The sequence below is a fragment of the Leptonychotes weddellii genome, chromosome 1, assembly GCF_054177405.1.
Source record: "Leptonychotes weddellii isolate Sample4059 chromosome 1, ASM5417740v2, whole genome shotgun sequence".
In the NCBI taxonomy this organism is placed as follows: domain Eukaryota; kingdom Metazoa; phylum Chordata; class Mammalia; order Carnivora; family Phocidae; genus Leptonychotes; species Leptonychotes weddellii.
The window spans coordinates 131,265,446-131,290,664 of NC_138369.1; the positions used below are offsets into that span (position 1 = coordinate 131,265,446).

The 25,219-nt window shown below is 39.0% G+C and overlaps 1 protein-coding gene and 1 long non-coding RNA gene across 12 annotated transcripts in view; one reads left to right on the plus strand and one right to left on the minus strand.

Moving 5' to 3' along the window:
- The window catches only part of MYLK (myosin light chain kinase), a 199,012-nt gene extending 196,063 nt beyond the window's left edge, over positions 1-2,949 (plus strand). For all 8 annotated transcript variants that reach the window (XM_081832657.1, XM_081832667.1, XM_081832645.1 and 5 more), the window contains one exon: positions 936-2,949. In XM_081832657.1, the coding sequence (XP_081688783.1) occupies positions 936-1,183 (248 nt within the window). In that variant the 3' untranslated portion in view covers positions 1,184-2,949. The remainder of the gene's footprint in view (positions 1-935) is intronic.
- LOC115942353 (uncharacterized) lies at positions 2,739-25,204 on the minus strand. 4 transcript variants are annotated; one of them, XR_014149071.1, is made up of 4 exons: positions 25,042-25,204; positions 6,263-6,350; positions 5,470-5,548; positions 2,739-3,022 (listed from the first exon to the last, which is right to left on the minus strand). It is a non-coding gene; the product is annotated as an uncharacterized LOC115942353 (long non-coding RNA). The 4 variants fall into 4 exon arrangements; XR_014149061.1 differs by having other exon boundaries at positions 5,419-5,548; XR_014149072.1 differs by lacking the exon at positions 25,042-25,204 and adding an exon at positions 6,426-7,394 and having other exon boundaries at positions 5,419-5,548.
- Positions 25,205-25,219: the final 15 nt, after the last annotated feature.

Here is a 25,219-nt window from a genome sequence, read left to right on the forward strand (position 1 = left end):
GCACTAAGGAGGAATTAAAGCATATGGCTGCCATTTTGATACAAACAAAATCTACTTGAAAAGAATGTTAAAATTCTTAAGTTCTTATGTGTAATTTTTATTCTGGATGGGGCTGTAATTTTTTTTCCTGTAAAAATATTTCTCCAAAACGTAAAGAAAAAGTCAGTTAGAATTATTATATATTTGTAAAGGCTTATGTATATATATATATATACATCTCATATATAATACATATGATGTATATATGTATATAAAATATATTTTTTAAATGCTGAATTTTCCAGAAACATGACTAATAACATAAAATGAGGCTAACCAATGTGGTCAATTTCTAGTTATCTATAGTTGGCAGATTATCTGTCTTTGGATCAGACTAAGATAAATATTGCTTCTTTTTCTTAGCAATATTATCAGATCCTCTAACTTATGTATTATGGAGCTTATTATCAGCTTTGAGTTATAATTTACATAACATAAAATTTACCCATCTTATTGTACAATCACCACAATCCAATTTTAGAACATTTCCATCACCCCCTAAAGATCTCTTGTGCCCATTTGTTCTATTTTTTATTTAAATTTATTTAAGTTCAACTTCTATATAAGATAAGAATTTTCTTTTCACCCAAGGAGATCTTTAGCTCTAGGCGTGTGGCTGGAGTCAGGGCTGTGTTGCAGGTGGGATATAGTACAAGCCCCACGTGGATGGCAAACGGCATGCCTGTAAAGTACCTTTTGTGGGATTTCAGGTACTGCTCTTTACAATATATGCCCATATCCGAATGTAAATCTCAAAAGGGATGTTAAAAGCCAACATCGTGACTTTTTCCTGTACCCCCTTAATCAATAGAGGTTGCTTAGGAGCTGCTTGCATGAATTGATAAGAAACTTTGAATAACGGTTTCTGCAACTTGTGTCCTCTCCCTGTGCTGCAGGATACCCAGACCCTGAAGTTGTCTGGTTCAAAGATGACCAGTCAATCCGGGAGTCCCGCCACTTCCAGATAGACTACGACGAGGACGGGAACTGCTCTTTAATCATTAGCGATGTTTGCGGGGATGACGATGCCAAGTACACCTGCAAGGCTGTCAACAGTCTCGGGGAAGCCACCTGCACAGCGGAGCTCATTGTGGAGACCATGGAGGAAGGGGAAGGGGAAGGGGAAGAAGAAGAGGAAGAGTGAAACAAAGCCAGAGAGAAGAAGCTTCTACGGCATATTACAAAGACTATTTCTCTAAAGCTCAAAAAAATCCAAGATAGTAAAAGCACCTAGTGTGATAGATTATCTAGTTAGGTCATTTGAGGGTTGATTGTTCAGCAACAGCAGTTGGTACCCAGCAGCTACTGATGGGCATTAATGTGAACTAGCTGGCACCTTAAGATACTAACACGGCCAGATTTCATTTTGGGAAATTACCAGTAACTTGCCTGATCTGTTGATGTTAGAAAGTAACCAAAAGAAATCTTTATCTGGGCAAAGTCATAAATTCCCTAACTGAAAGCACTCATGAAAAATAAGGCCCTGTGCTCACAGCTCAGCCCAGAAGGTCCCTGGAGATGGAGATGTGTCTCTCCCAGCTCCTAACTCCAGAGAATGCCGTCTCCTCTAGTCCTGCAGCACTTCATTCTGAAAGCAGTTGAGCCATTTTAACTTACGAGGCCCATTTGATTCCAAAGTATACTATAGACATGCAAACTTTTCATTTCTCCCCCCTGTTCCACCTGCCAGTTTGGCTGGCTCTGAACTTGCCATGAGTTTAAGCACTAAGGACATGATGCTTCTTAGATTCTGAAGACCGGTTCCCTGCTCGTGGATGGCTGGCTTCCTTAGGAAAATAGAATCTCTTTTCTTCCAAAATCAGTAGGAAATCTAAACTTATCCCCTCTTTGCAGATGTCTAGCAGCTTCAGACATTTTTAAGAACCCATGAAAAAAAAAATCCTTGCTAATGTGCTTTTCTTCTGAAACCAGGATTCGTATTTGTGCTGTTACAGAATATCAGCTCTGCATGTGTGGTAAAGATTTTTGTGTTTGAATGTATGAAAAACCAGTTTGCTGAAAAGTTAGTCTTAATTATTTATCGGCCACTATGAAACAGATTTCAACTGATGAAGGGCTGTAGAACTGCACGTACTTTGGAATCTCCTTCGGGGCAGTCTGACTTTAACACACCTGCCATTCTAGACACTCGCCAAAGAACTCTACCTACCTTATGGGTTCCACATGTTTTCTTCTTGAATGTGCGTCAGGCCTTGCCCCCAGCCTTCAAATATATCAGTAGACCTGATAAATGCACTCAGACTTGCATCTTTAGGACTTTTTCTTTCACTATATTGGCACTTAAATTTTTCTTTATAAACTTTTTGAAGGTCATAAAGACTATAAACCGATATACCTAGTACATTTCTCTGCGTGTGTGTAACATTCCAAATACTTTTTCTTTTCCACTGTTTGTAAAGTGCAGCAATTTCATATTTCAAGGGACTTTTTGATAGTTCCTCAAGAACCAATTTGAAATGACTTCAGTGCAACCCTACACAGTATCAACTTTAGAACTTTGATATTAGTCTTATGTTACCTTTCATTCTATTTTTATCTGCTTTTTGCTGCTAGTTTCAAATTTGCCAGTATTTTTCTTTTTGCTTTTTAAGCAGTTAAACAATTTTTTTCATAATAGCCACAGTATTGCCACAGTTTATAATAAAGGTTTTTAAAATTTGATTTAGAGCATTTGAAGCTTTTCTTCACTTAGTTGTGTTTAGACTATAATCTGTGTGTATATGTGTGTTGTTGTGTGTGTGCCCGTGTGTGGTGTGTGTGTTTGCTACAGGTTTTTAATGTCTTGGAATTGTGTTAATGTTCTCCCAGTTTATTATGCCATCAGAATGGTAAATGAGAACACTACGACTGTAGTTAGCTCACAGTTTTTAAATAAAGGATACCACAGTGCATGCTGTTTGTTCAATCTCTGCAGCCTTCTCTTTCTTGCCATGCCACCAGCTGGAGACTACCCAAAGCGATCCTGGAAATGACAAACAAATGCTGTGCTGCATGAATGGCTTAGATGGTTGTGTTTCACTAAGGAACAGACCGACTTACGTAGATCTTGTTCACATGAGGTAGCCTAATTTGCACATTTTGTGCAAAATCTCTCTTGAGCATCAGTTTGGTTCAGTTATATTCTACAGATAAATTCCATGGACATTTGATATCTATCGAATCCTCATAATGCTAAGATCTATACGACATTTTGGCATGTGACAAAATCATCGTCATCATCAGTATTATTAACTAGGGCTTGGTTTGCATTTGTAATTTTGGTGCAGTTTGTTATTGGCAACCAAGTGCTTTCTTTCCATGTCTTGATATTTAAACATTTGTTAGGAGGAAATTCCTGATAACACTCCTGCTCTATTGAAATCTGTTATCAGATGATGAGCCCCTTATGTCTTGAGTGTTCAAACAATATTATAGATATTCTAGAAGGAATCAAGGCATGCTAATAAATGTTGGATTAGATGATTCTATGATTCCACAATGTAGTCTAGAGGGAAATAATCCATTGTCCAGTTAATAAATATTTAATTTTTTTCATTTTTTCAAGGCAACCACAATCCACAAATGTTCCTAGTGAGGAAATTACTATTTTTAAAGAAAAGGACTTTTTATTCCTTGCTAGGGAAAAATTGACTAAATATATTCTGCACCAGGAAAAAAAAATACATTTTTCTCCCATTCTATTTTCATCCCAAACACATAAAAATTCATTGGTTGTCGTTTACATTGCAGAACTTCATATTAAATGATATTTCTATGTATAATTAAAGACATAATGGCTATTGTCAGCTCTAACTTTATATAGTCTCTTTTTCTTTTAATCAAAGTGTTTGAGTTTTACTTTTCACATCTTACTGGCTTTTAATAAATTGATGCTAATAAGTATCAAGGAGATGAAGGAGAATTGAGTTTCTTTAATTTTCCAGAAAATACAAGTAATACTACTTTCTTTACCCTTTAGGAACTCCTTCTCTGTATTTTGAAAGGGAGGCTAACGTCTGTGCCAGTCCTTACTGAGGCTCTTCGCCCCCTGGCAGAGCATTGTGGGCCCTTGGCTCGATGGGGCTGTGACTAGTCCTGGTCAGTGAGCTGTGAGTAGAAGTGATGGGTGTCCCCTCTGGGCCAGAGCGCTTAAGTACTAATGCAAGACTCTCCACTCTGATTGGCAACATGTAAGATGGTAACTGCTTTATTTGCCTGGGACCCCAGCCAACCCCCAATGGGTACATAACACAAGAAATAAACCTTGGTTCTTATAAATCACCAAGACTTTAGGGTTCTTTGTGGCTGCAGCATAACAGACTATTCTGTTATAAGGTCATCATCAAATTCTAGGTCCGTTCTGACTAATATGGTAGCCACGAGTTACAAGTGACTATTTAAGCTTAAATTAATTAAAATAAATAAACTTTAAAATTCAATTCCTCAATTGCACTAGCCACAACTAGCTATGTGATGTGAAACCAGCCATGGGGAGCCTGGGTGGCTCAGTCATTGAGCGTCTGCCTTCGGTCATGATCCCAGGGTCCTGGGATCAAGCCCCACATTGGGCTCCCTGCTTGGTGGGAAGCCTGCTTCTCCCTCTCCCACTCCCCCTGCTTGTGTTCCCTCTCTCACTGTGTCTCTCTCTGTCAAATAAATAAATAAAATCTTTAAAAAAAAAAAAAAAAGGAAAGAAACAACCAGCCAGGACAACAATCTCAAGTGTTTTTGGAACCTGGAGCTACCTGAGTTAGGGGAGCATCCAATGGGGCCATCCGAGATAAATGCAGAGGAGAGAGTCACTAGGGCAGGATTTCCTTGACAGTGACACAAAAGGGTGGTGGGAGGAGCCACTGTGACAGCTACAATCATTTATCTTCAGTGGCTTTGATCACTGGAACTGGAAATGCCCAGGAGACCTACAATGTTTGGAGACAACTTTAAATTTCTAACTGCTGCTTGTTTGAAATCTTAGCCCACAGGCCTTGCCATGTTCCAAATGCTGACATTCTTCAGGGAGGGCTTCATGTCAGAGACAGTCACTCCAGTGGTGACCACATGGAAGTGTACCATAAATCCTCACATTATTAGATTCTGGGACTACAGTCCTTCTAGTTGGAGATAACTTAGGAAGAAGAAAATTATAAATTAACCTGTCAATTTGGTCATTCCCACTTACTAGCTTCTTTTGGGCAGACATAAGTAGCCTCCAATAGTTAAGAGATAGGTGGAGCTATAGGACTCCTCCACAATTATTCCAGATGCTATGTTAAAGTGAAAGCCTCAGGCCAAATTCGTCAAACATTCATTAGCAAGTAGTCATGCAACCTACTCTGTAAGGTCCATGAATCCCAGATCTCTGTCCAGGAAGCACCCAACCTGTTCATTGAAGACAAATGCTGCCGGATCCGAGGGTAGGATTTAGCGAACCTGCTTCATCAGTCAAGGCGAATCAGTTTCAGCTGTACCTCTTACTGGAGCTGTGTCCCTTGTGCTTCAGTTTCCTCATCTGTAAAATTAGAGCCATAGCCCCCACCCTCATAGTTGTTATAAAAATTAAATGAGCTCAGGATGTCTGGGTGGCCCAATTAAGCATCTGATTTTTTTTTTATTAAAAATACAATGTATTATTTGTTTCAGGGGTACAGGCCTGTGTGATTTTTTTAAAAGATTTTATTTATTTATTTGAGAGAGTACAAGCTGGAGAGAGAGGCAGAAACAGACTCCCCACTGAGCAGGGAGCCCGATGCGGAGCCCGCTGCAGGGCTCCATGCCGGGCTCGATCCCAGGACCCTGGGATCATGACCTGAGCCGAAGGCAGACGCTTAACCAACTGAGCCACCCAGGCGCTCCTAAGCATCTGATTCTTTATTTCAGCTCAGGTCATGATCTCAGGGTCATGAGATCAAACCCCCTGCCGGCTGGGTGCTGGGCATGGAGCCTGCTTAGGATTCTCTCTGCCTTGCCCCACCCCACGCATGCGCACACGTGCTCACGCCCTCTCAAAACTAAAAATAGATGATTTTTTTTTTAAGTAGGCTACATGACCGGTGTGGAGCCCAATGCAGGGCTTGAACTCCGACCCTGAGATCAAGACCTGAGCTGAATTCAAGAGTCAAGACCTGAACTGAAATCAAGAGTCAGATGCTTAACTGACTGAGCCACCCAGACACCCTGAAAAAAATAAAAAAATAAATTAATTAAATGAGCTCATGCACATTACCTGATCCTGACGGTAAGCCCCTATTCTTCTGGCACAAGATGCTAAGATGTGTCGGAAACATCCTCTACTCAAGGAAGTGATTATACTCCTGCAGAAACAAAATACATATGTAAAAAAGTTATATACTAACAAAAGATGAAAAGAACTATTTAAGTTCACCCACCTCCCAGAAAAGGATCTTTGAATCTGAAAGTGCCCATGCAATTGTACAAAAAATAATTGCTGTGAGTTTAGGAAATGCTACAACTGCCCACTTGTTCTAAGGGAAAGTTTTAACTCCCAACTGCTATTCTCCTCGTTATAGTCACAAGAGAAAAGCTCATCTGACCTTATGAGTCTATTTTGCAATTTCTCAGACTTAGCTTGGCTTTAATTGCACTATACCTTTATCCCAAAGAGTTCCCTAATGTTTTTTATCTTTGATCTATTTGCCATTTAATTAACATTAACTCCTATGAAAAAAACATTGTGAAGACCAACAGCTCTATACACACGTACAGTTGCGGGGGGGAGCATGTGGCAAAATAACTACAATCTGATTTACTAATTGAGGAGTATGTTATGGATATACACACAGACTCATAATTACCAAAAAAATCTTCACTTTCTTTTTTTTTTGATGTAATAATAATTTTTATTTTTGGTGGTACCTTCCAGTTTATAGAGCACTTCTACAATAGCTCATTTGATGTTTTTTATCATTTGATTTTTTTTGTCATGATAAGTATACTCTTTAATCTCTATCCCCTGTGTTCTTTATTCCCCCATCCACTTCCCCTCAGTTTGTTCTCTATGGTTAAGAGTCTTGTTTCTTTTTTTTTTCCTTTGCTCATTTTTTTTTTCTTAAATTCTACATATGAGTGACATCATATGGTATTTGTCTTTCTCTGACTTATTTCACTTAGTATTATACTCTCTAGCTCTCTCCATGTTGTTGCAAATGGCAAGATTTCATTCTTTTTATGGCTGAATAATATTCCATTGTGTGTGTGTGTGTGTTTGTATAAAATATCTTCTTTATCCATTCATCTGTTGATGGACACTTGGGCTGCTTCCATAGTTTGGCCATTGTAAATAATGCTACAATACACAGAGGTGCATGTATCCTTTTGAATTAGTGTTTTTGTATTTTGGGGGTAAATACCCAGTACTGCAATTCCTGGACTACAGGGTAGTTCTATTTTTAATTCCTTGAGGAACCTCCATACTATTTTCCACAGTGGCTGCACCAGTTTGCATTCCCACCAACAGTTCAGGAGGGTTCCTTTCTCTCCACATCCTCGCCAATGCTTCCTTCTAGGACGGATACTACATAATAATAAAGGGGACAATCCAATGAGAGAATATAATATTTGTAAATATGTAAGCACCCAAGATAGGGGCACCCAAATACACAAAACAGTTAATAACAAACATAAGAGAAATAGTCATTACTAATATAATAATGGGGGACTTTAACACCCCACTTAAATCGATGGACAGATCATCCAAACAGAAAATCAACAAGAAAATAGTGGCTTTGAATGACACACTGGACCAGATGGATTTAACAGACATCTTCAGAACATTCCATCCTAAAACAGCAGAATACACGTTCTTTTCAAGTGCACACAGAACATTCTCCAGAATAGATCACATATTAGGCCACAAAACAAGTCTCAACAAAATCAAAAAAGTTGAAGTCATTCCATGCATCTTTTCGGACCACAACACTATGAAACTAGAAATCAACCACAAGAAAAAATCCATAAAGATCACAAATACATGGAGGTTAAATAACATGGTATTAAACAATGAATGGATCAACCAAAAAATCAAAAAAGAAATAAAAAATTACATGAAAACAATGGAAATGAAAACACAAGGGTCCAAAATCTTTGGGATGCAGCAAAAGTGGTTCTAAGAGGAAAGTTTGTAGCAACGCAGGCCTACCTCAAGAAGAAAAATATCAAATAAACAACCTAACTTTACACCTAAAGGAGCTAGAAAAAGAAGAAGCAAACAAAACCCAAAACCAGCAGAAGAAAGGAAATAATAAAGCTTAGAGCAGAAATAAATAACATAGGAAAAAAATGACATAAAAACTAAAAAAAAAACAAAAACAATAGAGCAGATCAATGAAACCAGGAGCTGGTTCTTTGAAAAGATCAATGAAATTGATAAACATCTAGCAAGATTCATTTAAAAAAAGAGAGGGGGCGCCTGGGTGGCTCAGTCGTTAAGCGTCTGCCTTCCGCTCAGGTCATGATCCTGGGGTCCTGGGATCAAGCCCCGCATTGGGCTCCCTGCTTGGTGGGAAGCCTGCTTCTCCCTCTCCCACTCCCCCTGCTGGTGTTCTGTCTCTCACTGTGTCTCTCTCTGTCAAATAAATAAAAATCTTAAAAAAAAAAAAAAAAAGTGGATTTAAAAAATAATAATAATAAAATAGAACCCAAATAAACAAATTACTAATGAAAGAGGAGAAATAACAACCAACACCAGAAACACAAACAATTATAACAGAATATTATGAAAGTCTATATGCCAACAAATTGGACAACTCAGAAGAGATGGATAAATTCCTAATTTTTAACTAATATTTACAAAAGCTAATTCACATTGACTTGTTCCTGACTACATATTAACCACAGAACAAAGAGTGCTCTGCTAGGCCGTCCCAGGAAGTAGCTGGGTAGGTATCTTTTTTTAAAATTGTCTGGAAAGTTCAAAAGGAAGGGTCCTATTTTCTGGAGAAGCAGAATACCAAGGGCTTAGAAAATGGGAAGCCACCATGGCAGGAGTGGAGGCTAAACAGGACCTACTGAAAATAAGCAGTCACTGTCCTCTCTTTGGAACCCATGCTAAACTGAGAGTAAAGGAATAATTTTTTTAAAGCCGTAAGCCCTTCAAAGACAAATATGGGAGAAGACAGATGAAAAATACCAGACTTTTGGAAGACAGAAAGTAAAGAAATGAATGGATAACTGACTTACAGCACAGAAGCTGAAACCTGACTTTCTGTAGAGAAGGGAAGCAATAGGAGGCAGGTCAGCTTTGCCCTGAAGAATCCCTAAAAGGTTAGACACTGGAGGAACCAGGTACTTATGAAGGGGATCCTTAAAGGGAATGTAAGGTATCAACTCACAGATGCCAACCAAGGTCATTTAGGTCAAAGCAGGTCAAAAATCCAACTAGGAGATCAAGACAGAGGTGGGATGGAATAGGTAGGAATTAGGACAGACCAAGGTCCAGAGTCCAGGAAGTCGGTCTGAACACATTCATAATACTCATAAAGTGCAGAAAAGAGCCTGGTCTTAGAGAGGCATTTGCTCGCTCCAGCAGTTTTAAAGACATAAGCTTTTTCACACTGGTTGTCCAAGAAGCCAAATTGTTTAGACTTTCAATAATGAGCCTTCTTAAATGGATGTCTTACATTCATTTATTTAAAATAAAAGCTCAGTTAACTAATTTCCATTTAATCCAACTTGCCCAACTTAACCACAATTTTCATTCCTCTGTAAAATAAATTAACTGATGCCCACATAATTCTAAGTGTAGTCAACTGGGTTTGTTCTTAAACTTATTTATTCCAGTTGTAACTGTAATTACATAACTTAATTATTATATAAGCCAACAAAAATTGAGTGATAAAGGGAAAAATAGTTGTTTCTATGGAAACTGAATTCAGACTAGTGGCCGTACATGGCAGATTGAACACTTGGCATTTGTTTCCTGTCTTCCAAAACCTCACTAATATGAAAGTAAAAGGACAAAGGCATGAACCCACATGGGCAAAAAAAGAGAGAGGTGATATGGCAGACTTGAGTGTTGACAAAATTGGGGGATAGACTAACTGGTAACTAATTTTGTTCTTTTTCCACTCTGCAAGTGGGTGCAGGAGAGAAAGCCTCAAAGAGCAAGCTGAGTCCTACCACAGAACTAGGCAAAAGTAGAGGGATTAGACCAACTGTCTCCCATATCCTCCTCTAACCCATATGGCCCTCTGACAGTCCCTTTCCCAACCCTGGCAGGAAAGGGGATCTTCTGAAGTTAGACTAGAGAGGCCATGGACTGGTGGACAACAGGCCCAACTGAGATGGAAGTGAAGCAACTCGGAAAACACAGGGCTCAGGGAAAAGCTACACACTAAACCTCAGGACTCCAGCCCTCTTCCCTGTGTGGCTGCCAGAACTCTGACTGCCAAGCAGGAGCAGCTACGTAATTTGCAGGGCCCAGTGCAAAATGAAAATGTGGGGCCTCTGTCTAAAAAAAAGGATTAAGAATTTCAAGACAGTGACAGCAGGGCAGTAAAACAAGTATGAGGTCCTGTGAGTGCGGGGCCCTGCGTGACTGCACAAATGTGCACCTTTGAAGCCAGCCCTGCTGCAGGGTACTCCTGCACAGGCAAGAGCTTGGAGCATTTTTCCTGAAAAATTGGACAGCACAGAGAAATAACCCACACCTGCTGTCATGCAGGAATTTCTCAATAAAACATCCCAATTTTCATCAAATTATCAGTGTTGGTATATTATGACTGAGGGTGATTTTTGTGCCCAAAGAAAGATTACTTGGAAACCATTCTGGGTTTTTTGGTTTTGTTTTTTAAGTAAGCTCTATGCCCAGTATGGGGCCTGAACTCTCGGACCCAAGATCAAGAGTTGCATGCTCTACCAACTGAATCAACCAGACACCCCATTCTGTTTGTTCTTTAATTAATATTTGACCTATTAATGTGGCAAATTTTAAAACCTAGTTCTTCCTTAAACTATTAAATTCAGTTTCCAGATCTGATTTGGTAGATTTATAAATTTACCAAGATGTAATACTCACTTTTTTTTAAACGTTTGACCTCCTTTACCCATTTTCCCCATTCCCCACCTTCAACTCTGGCAACCACCACTCTGTTCTCTGTTTCTATGATGTTGTCTTTTTTTTTTCCTTCAAGATTCCACATATAAGAGAAATCATACAGTATTTGTCTTTCTCCATCTGACTTATTTCACTTAGCATAATGCCCTTAAGGTCTATCCACTTGTTGCAAATAGCAAGAATTCATTCATTTTTATGATGGAATAATATTCTGTTATTTATCTACAAAATAATTTCTTCATCTATTCAGTCATCAGTGGACACTTAGGTTGTTTTCACAGCTTGGCTATCATAAATAGTGCTGCAATGAACATAGTGTGCATAGATCTTTTCAAGTTAGTGTTTTTATTTTCTTCAGATAAATACCCAGAATTGGAATTGCTGAATCATATAGTTTAAATTTTTTGAGGAACCTCAAAAAATTTTTCCATAGTGGCTGCACCAGTTTCCATTCCGCCAATAGTACACAAGGGTTCCCTTTTCTTCATATCCTTCCCAACACTTATTTCTTGTCTTTTTGATAGCAGCCATTCTAACAGGTATGAGGTGAAATCTCACTATGGTTTTGCTTTGCATTTACCTGATGATTAATAATGTTGAGCTTCTTTTCATGTACGTATTGGCTATCCGTATGTCTTTTTTGGAAAAATGTCTATTCAGATTTTCTGCCCATTTTCTAATCAGATTATTTGGGTTTTTGCTATTGAGTTATATGAGTTCTTTATATTTTTTGGATATTAACCCCTTACCAGATATATGATTTGCAAATATTTTCTCTCATTCGGTAGATTGTCCTTTTATTTAGTTGATGTTTTCCTTGGCTGAGCAGAAGCTCTTTAGTTTAATGTAAACCCATTTATTTATTTTTTGCTTTTGTTTTGGTGTCAGATTCAAAAAAATTATTGTTTTGGTAATACCTATGTCAAGGAGCTTACAGCCTATGTTTTTTTTCTAGTTTTATGGTTTCAGGTCTTATGTTTAATAGTCCTTAATCCATTTTGAGTTAATTTTTGTGTGTTGTGTAAGACAGTGGTCTAATTTCATTCTTTGTCTGTGGCAGTCCAGTTTTCCCAACACCATTTATTGAATTTTATTTCTTTTTCTTGCCTAATTGCTCTGACAAGAACTTCCAATACTATGTTGAATACAAGTGGAAAGAGTGGGCATCCTTGTCTTGTTCTCAATCTTACAGAAAAAGCTTTCAGCTTTTCACTGTTGAGAATGATTTTAGCTGTGGGCTTGTCATATTTGGCCTTTATTATATTGCAGTAACTTCTCCTATACCCACTTCACTGAGTTATCATAAATGGAAGTTGAATTTCATTACATGGTTTTTCTACATCCATTGAAATGATTATGATTTTTACCCTGCATTTTATTAATATGGTGTATCACATTGACTGATTTGTGGATATGAACCAGGCTTACAGCCCTGAACAAAGCCCAGTTGAGGGGAATACTATCTTCTCAGCTGACTGAGTATGCTTTTTAACCAGACTTCACTGGGGCATAAGCCTGGAACTATAAGATACCCTGGTGATATTTCTTGTGACTGATGATCAAGTTAAGTCCCTTTCTGTAGTCACTATGTTTCCAACTCTAAAATCCAGTTTTGGGGCTTAAGTCCTAAATGTTCCTTTATTTCTGAAAGTCCGCACAACCTAAAAGATGATAGCTTACTTCTTTCATGACTTCAATGGTTTTACATTCTTTACTTCTCCTTAGGTATCTAAATCTTTCCCATCTACCTATATGGATACTCATAGCCAGTATTTTGAATCCTGAGGAGTCTTCAGGGTATTGAAACCTTTCTCGATTTGGCAGAATCCCAAAATGTTTTCTTTCTGGTAGGGCCACACTGCTATAGACATTAAAATTATATCCTACTGAATTCTGCATATCATGGACTTGTCTGATCATTCTAAGGTCATTCTAGTGATGAAGCACTTTACAGGAAGGCCCACATTAAACAGGCCCCACCTAGACACAAACTTGTTTTTAGTACCTTACTCTTAAATACAGACAAACAACCAAATACCATCAACCATTTGAGGTAAGTCTCTAACACAAAAGACAGGACAACAAACCTTAAAAAGGACTTTAAAAAAAATAAAGACTATACAGGAAGAGAAAAAAACAGTAATTAATATCTTCAAAAAATACGAGAAAATATTATATCCAAGGCACAAAGACAGGATGCTATTAATATTTTTTTAAAATTAAGACACTAGGTAAGATGATGGAGTAGGAAAATCCTAGCTCACCTTGACCCATGGATACAATGAGGTAACACCAACATCAGGGTAAGTAACCCAGAAAATGACCCAAAGGCTGACAGAACATACTCCCCACAGCTAAATGTAGAGAAGAGGTCACACTGAAGAGGGTAGGAAGGATGGAGACATGGTCAGGAGCTAAAAAAAACCCTTGGGAGTATCCATGGAAGGGAGGGATGCAGCCAACTGCAGAGGGAAAAGAAACAGACCCTCATACCAAGCACCCCAGGCATGGAGAAACTGCATGGGGAAGACAACTTCCCATAACATTTGGCTTTGAAAATCAGAGGGGCCTAATTTCGCAAGTTCTTACAATCAGCTTAACGCTTAGAACTATAAAAATCAACAGGCTGGTCTCTGGGAGACCCTGGAGAGCTATAGGAAACTGAGTCCCCATCCTTAAAGAGACAGCATAACAACAGTCCCAAGGAGATAGAGCAGAGAAAGAGCAGTTTGAAAAATGCCTGGGGTATTCCGGGAGGAGACTTATTTATTAATCTCAGAGCATGTGCTGGAGGGGCAGGGATCCTTAGGAGACTTCTCCAGGAACAAAAGAGCTGTTGGGTACCATTTCCCCCCACCAACCCCCAGCCTAGACACATGGACACCTGCAGGAACCAACACAGTTCCAACACTCTCCACCTAACTGGCTAACAGTGCCCCTGCCCCCATATTCTCTGTGGACAGACCCCCTCTCACCAGGCCTCAGCTTCAGGACCCCTCTCCCAACAAATCTTGCTAACACTGCACAGACACCCAGCCCTGGCATTCTCTTGCAGACCTGCCCCCTCCAATATGCCCTTGGCAGGAACCCATCCAAAACAGTGCCACAAGCCCAGCATTGTGCAAGCAGCCCTGATAAGGGCCAGCACCACTCCAAAGTGACTCCTGCCCCAGGGACAGGGGCAGATAACCACACAGACAAGTTTGACTGCAGCCCCAGCAGTGAGCTGAAAGAAGACATCTGGTCTGATTACAGGCCCAGCCCACCAAAGAAAGTTTCTCAAGGGACAACAAAGAGAAGGCACCCTGCAGTTCCTGGCTACCACATCTCTGGCAAACACATGATCTGATTCTTCTTTTTCTTTTTTTTTACATGCTGTGATTCAATTCAAGCCCAAGGCAGCCCTATATTGACCCACTAACAACACAGGGACCAAATCCTGCCTAAAACAGGCAAAGAGAGCCATCACTGAGGACGGAACTGAAGGCAAAAGCTCAGCCACAACAGTAGGGTGCACACAACACACATAGGAGACACCCCTGAAGCTCCAGGTTCTGGTGAACATGGGACATTGCACTGCAGGGTACTACAGGACCTCTTCTTCACAAGGCCACTACTTTCAAGTGCAGGAAACATAGCTGACTTTCCTAACACAGAGAAACAGAGTTAGAAAAAAAAAGAGGATACAGAGGAATATGTCCCAAATGAAAGAACAGAAAAAAATCACGGCAAGAGAGCTAAACAAAATGGAGATAAATAATACGTGTGATAGAGATTTTAAAATAATGGTCATCAAGATATTCACTGGACTTAAGAAAAGAGTGGAGGACCTCAGTGAGACCCTCAACAAAGAGAAAACATAAAGAACAAATCAGAGATGAAGAACTCAATAATTGATATTAAAAATACACTAGACGGGATAGATAGTAGACTAGAGGAAGCAGAAGAACAGATCAGCAATCTGGAGGACAGAGTAATGCAAAGCAGTCAAGTTGAACAGGAGAGAGAAAAAATAATAATAAAAAATGAAATAGACTTAGGGAACTAAGTGATACCCCCAGGTATAATAACATTCACATTATAGGGATCCCAGAAGGAGAAGAGAGAGAGACAAGGGGGAAGAAAGTTTATTTGAAGAAATAATAGCTGAAAACTTCCTGAAACTGGAATCTGGGGGAAGGAAACAGAAATCCAGATCGAGGAGGTACAGAGAGCCCCCAACAAAATCAACCCAAGGAGGTCCACACCAAGACAGACAGTGATTAAAGTAGCAAAAAAGTAGTGATAAAGAGAGAATTTTAAAAGCAAAAGAAGACAGTTACATACAAGGGAAACCCCACAAGATTATCAGCTGATTTTTCAGCAGAAACTTCACAGGACAAAAGGGAGTCACATGATATATTCAAAGAGCTGAAAGAAAAAAACACCCTGCATCCAAGGATGCTCTACCCAGCAAAGCTATCATTCAGAACAGAAGGAGAGATAAAGAGTTTCCCAGACAAACAAAAGTTAAATTCATGACCACTAAACCAGCCCTATAAGCAATGTTAAATGGGACTTTCTGAATAGAAAGGAAAGACCATAAGAAGGAGTAAAAAAAAGTAGAAAGCATAAAAGAAGTAAAATTAAGTATATCTATAAAATCAGTCAAGGGATTCACAAAATAAAAGGAGGTACAGTATGACACAATATACCTAAAACATGGAGGGGAGAGGAGTAAAAATTTAGTGCTTTTAGCATGGGTTCAAACTTAAGTGACCATCAAATTAATATAGACTGCTATATACATAAGAAGTTATACATCAACCTAACGGTAACGACTAAACGAAAACTAACAATATATAAACAAACAAACAAAACAACAAAATAAAGAGAAAGGAATCCAAGTATATCACTAAAGAAAGCCAGCAAGCCATGAGAGAAGAGAGCGAGAAGAACAAAACAGAGAAGAACTATAAAAACAACCAAAAACCAAATAACAAATGACAATTAAGTACACACCTATCAATAATTACTTTGAATGTAAATGGATTAAAAGCTCCAATCAAAAGACATAGGGTGATGGAATGGATTAAAAAAAGCAAGACCCATTCATATGCTGCTTACGAGAGTCTCATTTGAGACCTAAAGACACATGAGAACTGAAAGTGAAGGGATGGAAAAGCATTATTATGCAAAGGGAATGAAAAGAAAGCTGGAGTAGCAATACTTATATCAGGCAAAATACACTTTAATACAAAGACTGTAACAAGAGACAAAAAAGGACATTATATAATCACAAAGAAAACAATCCAACAAGAAGATATAACGATAGTATTTAGGCACCCAACATAAGAGCACCCAAATACATAAAGCAGCTAATAACAAAAAGGAAGTAATCAATAGTAATACAATATTAGGAGGGGAGTTTAACACCCCCACTTACACACAATGGATAGATCACCCAAACAGAAAATCAGCAAGAAAACTGTCTTTGAATGACACACTGGACCAGATGCTCTTAACAGATATATTCAGAACATTCCATCCTAAAAGAGCAGAATACATTCTTTGCAAGTACACATGGAACATTTTCCAGAATAGATCACATATTAGGCCACAAAACAAGTCTCAACAAAATCAAAAAGACTGCAGTCATATCATGCATCTTTTCTGATCACAACGCTATGAAACTAGAAATTAACTTCAAGAAAAAAAATCTGGAAAGATCACAAATACATGGAGATTAAATATCATGCTACTAAACAATGAATGAGTCAACCAAGAAATAAAAGAGGAAATAAAAAAATACATGGAGACAAATTAAAATGAAAACACAATCGTCTAAAATCTTTGGGATGCAGCAAAAGTGGTTCTAAGAGGAAAGTTTATAGCAATACAGGCCTACCTCAAGAAGCAAGAAAAATCCCAAATAAAAACCTAACCTTACACCTAAAGGAACTAGAAAAAGAACAAACAAAACCCCAAACTAGCAGAAGGAAGGAAATAATAAAGATTAGAGCAGAAATAAACAAAATAGAAACTAAAAAAACTACAGAACAGATCAATGAAACCAGGAACTGGTTCTTCGAAAAGATCAACAAAATTGATAAACCTTTAACCAAACTCATCCAAAAAAAATGCATAAATTCCTAGAAACATATAAGCCTCCAAAAACTGAATTACCAGCAATGAAATTGAATCAATAATCAAAAAACACCCAACAAATAAAAGTCCAGGACCCGATGGCTTGACAGGTGAATTGCACAAAATATTTTAAAAAGAGTTAATCCCCATTCTTCTCAAACTATTCCAAAAAATGGAAGAAGGAAAGCAGCCAAATTCATTCTATGAGGCCAGCATTGCCCTGATATGAAAAGCAGATAAAGATGCTACCAAAAGAGAGAACTACAGGCCAATATCTCTGATAAACATAGATGCAAAAATGCTCAACACTTTTATTCAACATATTACCAAAAGTCTTAGCTACAGCAATCAGACAACAAAAAGAAATTAAAGGCCTCCAAATTGGTAAGGAAGAAGTAAAACATCCACTCTTTGCAGATGACATGATACTATATATAGAAAACCTTAAAGATTCCACCAAAAAACTGCTAGAACTGATAAATGAATTCAGTAAAGTTGCAGGATACAAAATCAAAGTACAGAAGCTGTTGCATTTCTATACACTAATAAGGAAGCAGCAAAAAGCAAAATTAAGAAAACAATCCCATTTACAATTGCACCAAAAATAAGAAAATACCTAGAAATAAATATAACCAAGGAGGTAAAAGTCCTGTACTCTGAAAACTATAAAATACTGATGAAAGAAATTTAAGATGACACAAAGAAATGGAAAGACATTCCGTGCTCATAGATTAGAAGAACAAATATTGTTAAAATGGCTATACTTCCCAAAACAATCTACAGATTTAATGCAATCCCTATCAAAGTACCAACAGCATTTTTCATAGAACTGGAAAAAATATCCTAAAACTTGTAAAAAACCACAAAATACTGTGAAGAGCCAAAGCAATCTCAAAAAAGAAAAAAAAACAAAGCTAGAGGTATCACAATTCCAGATTTCAAGTTATATTACAAATGTGCCATAATCAAAACAGTAGGATACTGGCACAAAAATAGACACATAGATCAATGAATAGAATAGAATAGAAAGCCCAGAAATAAACCCACAATGTTATGGTCAATTGATCTTTGACAAAGGGGGCAAGAATATGCAATGGGAAAAAGACAGTCTCTTCAAAATGGTGGTGGGTAAACTGGACGGCTTCCAGCAAAATGAAACTGGACCACTTTCTTACACCACACATGAAAATAAATTCAAAATGAATTAAGTACCTGAAACCATAAAAACCCAAGAAGAGAGCACAGGCAGTAATTTCTCTATCAGCCCTAGCAACGTTTTTCTAGATATGTCTCCTAAGGCAAGGGAAACAAAAGCAATAATAAACTATTGGGACTACATCAAAATAAAAAGCTTCTGCATAGCAAAAGAAACAATCAACTAAAAGACAACTTATTGAATGGGAGACGATATTTGCAAATGACATATCTGATAAAAGGTTAGTACCTAAAATATGTAAAGAACTTATACAATTCAACACACAAAAAAATCCAATTAAAAAATGGGCAGAAGACATGCACAGACATTTCTCCAAAGAAGACATACAGCTGGCCAACAGACACAAGAAAAGATTCTCAACATCACTAATCATCAGGGAAATGCAAATCAAAACCACAATGAGGTATCACCTCACATCTGTCAGAATGGCTAAAATCAGTAACACAAGAAACAAGTGTTGGCAAGGATGTGGAGAAAAAGGAACCCTTGTGCACTGTTGGTGTGAATGCAAGTTGGTGCGAAAGCCACCACTGTGGAAAACCTTATGGAGTTTCCTCAAAAAAATTAAAAATAGAAATACCATTTGATCCAGTAATTCTGCTGCTGGGTATTTACCCAAGAATATGAAAACACTAATTCAAAAAGATATATGCAGCCCTATGTGTATTGCAGCATTACTATGGATAAAGAAGATGTGGGGTGTGCGTGTGTAACGGAATATTACTCAACCATAAAAAAGAACTAAATGTTGCCACTTGCAAGAACATGGATGGAGCTAACTAAAATAAGTCAGAGAAAAATATCATATGATTTCACTCATATGAGGAATTTAAGAAACAAAATATAGGAACTAAGGGGGAAAAAAAGAGGCAAACCAAAAAATAGACTCTTCTATAGAGAACAAACTCATGGTTACCAGAGGGGAGGTGGGGGAAGTGGGTGAAGTAGGTGATGGGGATTAAGACTACACTTACCATGATGAGCAGTGAGTAATGCATAGAATTGTTGAATTACTATTTTGTACACCTGAAACTAATATAACACTGTATGTTAACTACACTGGAATTAATTTTTTTTAAAAAAGAGAGAGAGAGAATGGTACACTACAAGGCAGAAGGAAGAAAAAGCCTGGCTGCCTTTCAATTCAATGACTGTGCACAATGTCTTGTCCCCAGTCAAAACATGGCCCAGTGAATTCCACAGATCTTAACTACTCATATTTCTTTTTCCTCCTTCCTGTGGGGGCCATATGTGTTTATTGCTCATATTCCCTGTGATAGATGTCTTCCATTTCTGGCCATCCAGTTCTAAACACACTATTTGGAGGGAATTTCAAGAAAGAAGCTCAAGTGTAGGCAAATAGCCCCTTACCCAGGAATAAAGTCTCTAGAATTTGGGCATGTGACCCTCCAATCAGATGCTTCTAAGACCCTGACCCCGTAGTAACACAGAGAAGCAAATGGCAGTTTTGAATCTTTCAGGGGTAGTAAAGGAAACAGTAATGGCAGCATTCAATGTCCAGGGGTAGCCAGGCCAATGACAGCTGGATAACCACCAAATTCTTCCTGTGTATTGATCTGATCTCTTTGGCTGCCTAATTTCCCATGACTTCTTGTCCATGTTCCAAACCTCATTCATCAGCTTTTCCATTAATTTTATGAGCTATCCACTGACCTTACCATACGTTCCTTTCTCTCTAATTAACCTAAGTTGGTCTCCATTGTGTAGGAACCTGGAAATGATTAGTACATTCCCCTTTGTGTAGAAGTCGCCTTTTCTATGAAGATAAAAAGATGAGGGAGAGGGTTGCCTCCTAATCAATTGCCCCTAAGTCAGGTGGCCAACTCTAATCCAGAAGAATCCATTATTGTGACTTTGGTGGTAATCATTTCTTTGCTTTTCTTTATAGTTTTACCACCTATGTATATATCCCCCCACAAAATGTAGTTTCATTTAGCTTGATTTTGAACTTTAGTTGAATCATACTGTATACATTCTTTTGTGCTTATTTCTTTCACTCAGTATTATGTTTATGGGATTCATCCAAGTTGTCAAGTAGAGCTCCAATTTGTTCATCTGCATGGCTGTAAGGTAACCCACTGTAAGAACATCTCAGGACTTATTTATTTATTCCTCTGTGTGTAAGATGTTGTGTTGTATCAGTGTGGGGCTATAATAAACAAAACTGCTTTGAATATTCTGGTATATGTATTCTAAGGGCATTCAAGGGCATCTACTTGGCAGTAGAATATCAATCATGGGTTATGTGTACCTTTGACTTTCCTAGATAATGCCAAACCATTTTCTGAAGTGAACACACCAACACCACCAGCAGGCTTCAGGAGTTTCTGCTGCACGATGTTCTCGCCAACAACTGGTGGTGTCAAACTGTTTCATTTTAGCCACCCTGGAGGATGGCTCATAGTATCTCACTGCAGTTATAATTTTCATTTCCCTGATTAACAGTGAAGTTGAGGATATTTGCATATGTTTATTGGTCATATTTTTTCTTTGGTAAAGTCCCTATTTAAGTCTTTTGCCCATTTTTTTCAAGGAGTTTTCCTATGTTGTGAAGGCTAGTCCTTTATTAATTATGTGTGTGGTAAATATAGTCTCCCACTCTGTACTTTGTGGGGTTTTCTGTTAATTTTATGCTATCTTTTGATGAACAGAAGTTCTTTATTTTAATCTTATCAAATGTATCAGTCTTTTCATTTATAGTTGGTATTTTCTTTTTTTTTTAAAGATTTTATTTTTATTTATTTGACAGAGAGAGGCACAGTGAGAGAGGGAACACAAGCAGAGGGAGTGGGAGAGGGAGAAGCAGGCTTCCCGCCGAGCAGGGAGCCCGATGTGGGGCTCGATCCCAGGACCTTGGGATCATGACCTGAGCCGAAGGCAGACGCTTAACGACTGAGCCACCCAGGCGCCCCTATAGTTGGTACTTTCTATATCTTGTTTTAAAATTCTCTACCTTTGAAGTCATAAAGATATTCTCCTATATTACTTTCTAAAAGCTTTAAATGTTGTCTTTCACATTAAGCCTAGAAATGATTTTTGTGTGTGCTGTGAGGAAGGGAATTTTTTTTCCCATATGGATATCCAACTGTCCCGGCAGCATTTATTGAAAAGCCCATCTTTTCTCTACAGCATCTCTATCATACACGAAGTGTCTATATATGTTTGGGTCTATTCTTAGGCTCTCTATTCTGCTCCATCAGCCTATTTGCCATTCCTATACTAATACTATACTGTCTTATTTACTATAATATACAATAATTCTTGATCTATTATAGATCAAATTCTCCCAATATCTTGACAAATTTTGGACCTTTACACTTCTATGTAAAATTTTAATTTCTTTATCAAGTTCCACAAAAACTAAAATGAACAAACAACAACCACCTGATGAAATTCTGATTTGCGATCACATGCAATTTATAAATTAATTTCGGGAGAACTATCACCTTTACCATATGGAGTCTTTCAATTAATATCTTGTAACAGCACTCCAACCAGTTTTAAGGATTAACTTACTTCAAGCTTATGCACTTCTTGCTTGCTGACCTAAGTCCCTTGGCAGAACTTACTTTCCTTGAGTTTTGCAGACCACTGGCCTTGAGGAGTGAAGGACAAAACTTTGCCAGAAGATAAGGCCTGATTACGTTCTAAAGCAGCTACCGCTGATGCCAGCAAGTCTGTTCAGGGTGATGTTGACATAGAACTAACTGCCTGGGCACCTGCTTCTCCTGCAGATAGCCTCCCTCCCTTTTCTCATGCCTTCTCTTTAAATCCCTCCAGCTTCGCCTAGACAGTGATGAATGGTCTTTGAGATGTTACGCCACCATCTTCCCAGTTTGCCGGATTCCTGAGTAAAGTAAATCTTCCTCTCCCACCATCACTTGTCTCAAGTATTGATTTTCAAGTGCCAAGCAGCTGAACCTGAGTTCAGAACCAGTTCTCTGTCCGGTAACAAACTCAGGATCCCTCCACTTATTTTAGGTCTTCCTTAATGTCACTCAATAATGTTTTATTCTCTACACAGAATTGGAATATTAGCACAGAGGCCATGTAATTATGTACACATGTTTAAAATTCTTACGTTTTCCTGATGAACAGAATCTTTCATCATGATTATCTCTAGTAATGCTTTTTGATTGATATTGATAGAGATGTATTAGCTGTAGTTTCCAATTGCTGCTGTTACAAATTTCCACAAGCTTAGTGGCTTAAAACAATACAAATGTATTATTTTACAATTCTGTAGGTCAGAAGTCTGATACAGGTCTCACTGGGCTAAAATCAGATGTTGGCAAGGCTGCATTCCTTGCTAGAGAGAAAATCCATTTCCTTATGTTTTCCAGATTCTAGAAGCCCCTTGCCTCCTCTTCAAAGCCAGAAACATTGCATCTCTTTGCCTTTCTTCTACAGTCACTTCCCCTTTTGACTGATTCTTTTTCTGCCTCCCTCTTGTGATTACATTGAGCCCACTCAGATAATCCAAGCTAATCTCTATATCGCAAGCTCCTTGATTTAATCACACCTGCAGAATCCCTTTTGCCAAGGAAAATAACACCTTAATCTAAGTGTTTGTGTCCCCCCCAAAATTCACATGTTGAAACCCTGATCCCTAACATCCTGGTACTTCAAGATGGGGCCTTTGGGATGTGATTAGAAATGGGATTAGGACCCTTATAAAAGAGGCCCTAAAAATCTCCCTCGGTTAGTCTTTCAGTCCTAGCCCTGGTACTAGTGGTTGCCCTCAGAGAAATCCTGGCTTTGGCTTTTGCTAACTGATCACTGTTCTAATTTCAATTTACTGTTCTTAACCATCACCAACAGAAGCCCTCTCCCCACTTCCAGTTCCCGCTTTGGAGATCCCTTACTTTCCTGCAAACTTAATAATGGTTTAAAAATAACATCATTTTTTCTCAAGTCTTTGGGGGTTTTCTTGCTTGTCTTTTTTTTTTTTTTGGCAATGGAATGTGGTAGACTGTATAATGGCCCCCCACACAGGTCCCTATTCTAATCCCCAGGATGTTACTTATATGGCAAAAGGGGCTGGGCAGGTGTGATGAAGTTAAGGCTCTTGCTATGGGGAAATTTATCCCAGAATATCTGGTTGAACCCACTGTAATCACAAAGGTTGGTTGTTATAAGAAAGCAGGTGGAAATGCAGAGAGGGCAAATTGAAGTGATGCAACTTGTGAGCCAAGGAATGCCAGCAACTTCTAGAAGCTGGAGGAAGTAAGGAATGGATTCTCCCTTGGAGCCTCCAGAAGGAACAGTTTTGCCTGCACCTGGTCTAAATCTAACTGATTACTCAACCTCTCCACTTGGATGTCTAATGTAAATTTCAAATTCAACACGTAAAAAACAAAATTCCTGATTTCTGCTTTCAAAATACTTTCTTCTACAATTCAGTTCTTCCAAGTTGCTCACAATGTCTCCTTTACCACATACTCCACAAATCTTATCAGCTCTTTTAAAATATGTCCAGAATTCAATGAGGTTTCCATCATCTCAATCACAACCACTCTGGCCTAAACCAACACTATGGCCTGGATTACTGCAATAACTTCCTAACTGATAACACCTTTCACCAACTAATATAGATTTATTTTCCACCAGCTCCCTCTATATGGTCTCTAGGAGAACACTTTCTCTCTCATTCAGTGCCAGGAACCCCAGTGCAACCTCACAGATGGTCCACTTCCTAGAATGGATAAATATTTTATACCACTACGTACACAGCAAGTCGTTTAAGATGTCTGTGCGAAAATTACCTGCAGGAGCGTTTTACAAATTAAAAAAAAAAACAAACACACACACACCATAACAAAGCAGTTAATGAGGGAGAGGGGTCAGCTGGCTGAGGCAGTTTCCATAAGCCTTCCCTGTTTACCTCAGCTGACAGGTTTTCCGTTTAAGCCAATACTCTTTTGACCACTGTGGGTGGAAAGTTTCTCGCTCCACTCGCACCTCATCCTTAGCTGACCGCCTAATCACCAAGTCCTCGTCCTGCCTTGGCAACAGGTGAGCCCACGTGGCTTCGGGCTGGAAGATGCGCTTGAACCTTCCAGACCCTCACAAACGACACTGGATCCTGGACCACACGTACGACTTTAATCAGACAGAAAAAGGGGCACACGTCTCATTTACCTTCTCCACTGTACTAGTAACTTCAAATTTAAAAGCCAGGGAAGAAACCTTCTAAGACTGAACCTTCAACCTGGCTGCTGGTGCAGGAGCCGAGAGCACCCGCTAGAAGGCATAATCCTCGCCGGACTCTGGGGTTGATGGGAAGCGATATCGGCGTCTAGTACCCTGACCCAAAATGGCAGGTTATTCGATCACGCGAGTAGCGATAAAGCTAGAGCCACTGGAAGAAGATGAGAAGGGAGAACGAAAGCAGCATTTTCTTGCTCCATCATGAAGGCAGAGTTTATAAGGAGAAAAAAAGTCAAGGACGACGAAGCACCCAAGCGTTAGGAACTGCGGGACTACCGAGGTAGGCCAAAAGCGACTCTGACCTAATCCAACATGGCGCCAGAGAGTATAACCCGGAGCGGAAAGAGGCGGTGATTACCGTGATCCAAGATGGCGCTGGCATTTGAAGGAAGCCAAGAGGCGGGGAGCGCCAGGAGTGTCTTTGCCCTCTTTCAAGATGGCGGCCGCCGTGGGCGCTGTCTCTGGCTCCGCCCCGCGGCCTCGGCCCCGCCTCTCCCTCGTCCCTCCCTCCGCCCCCTCGCAGTGCCTTGTCCGGG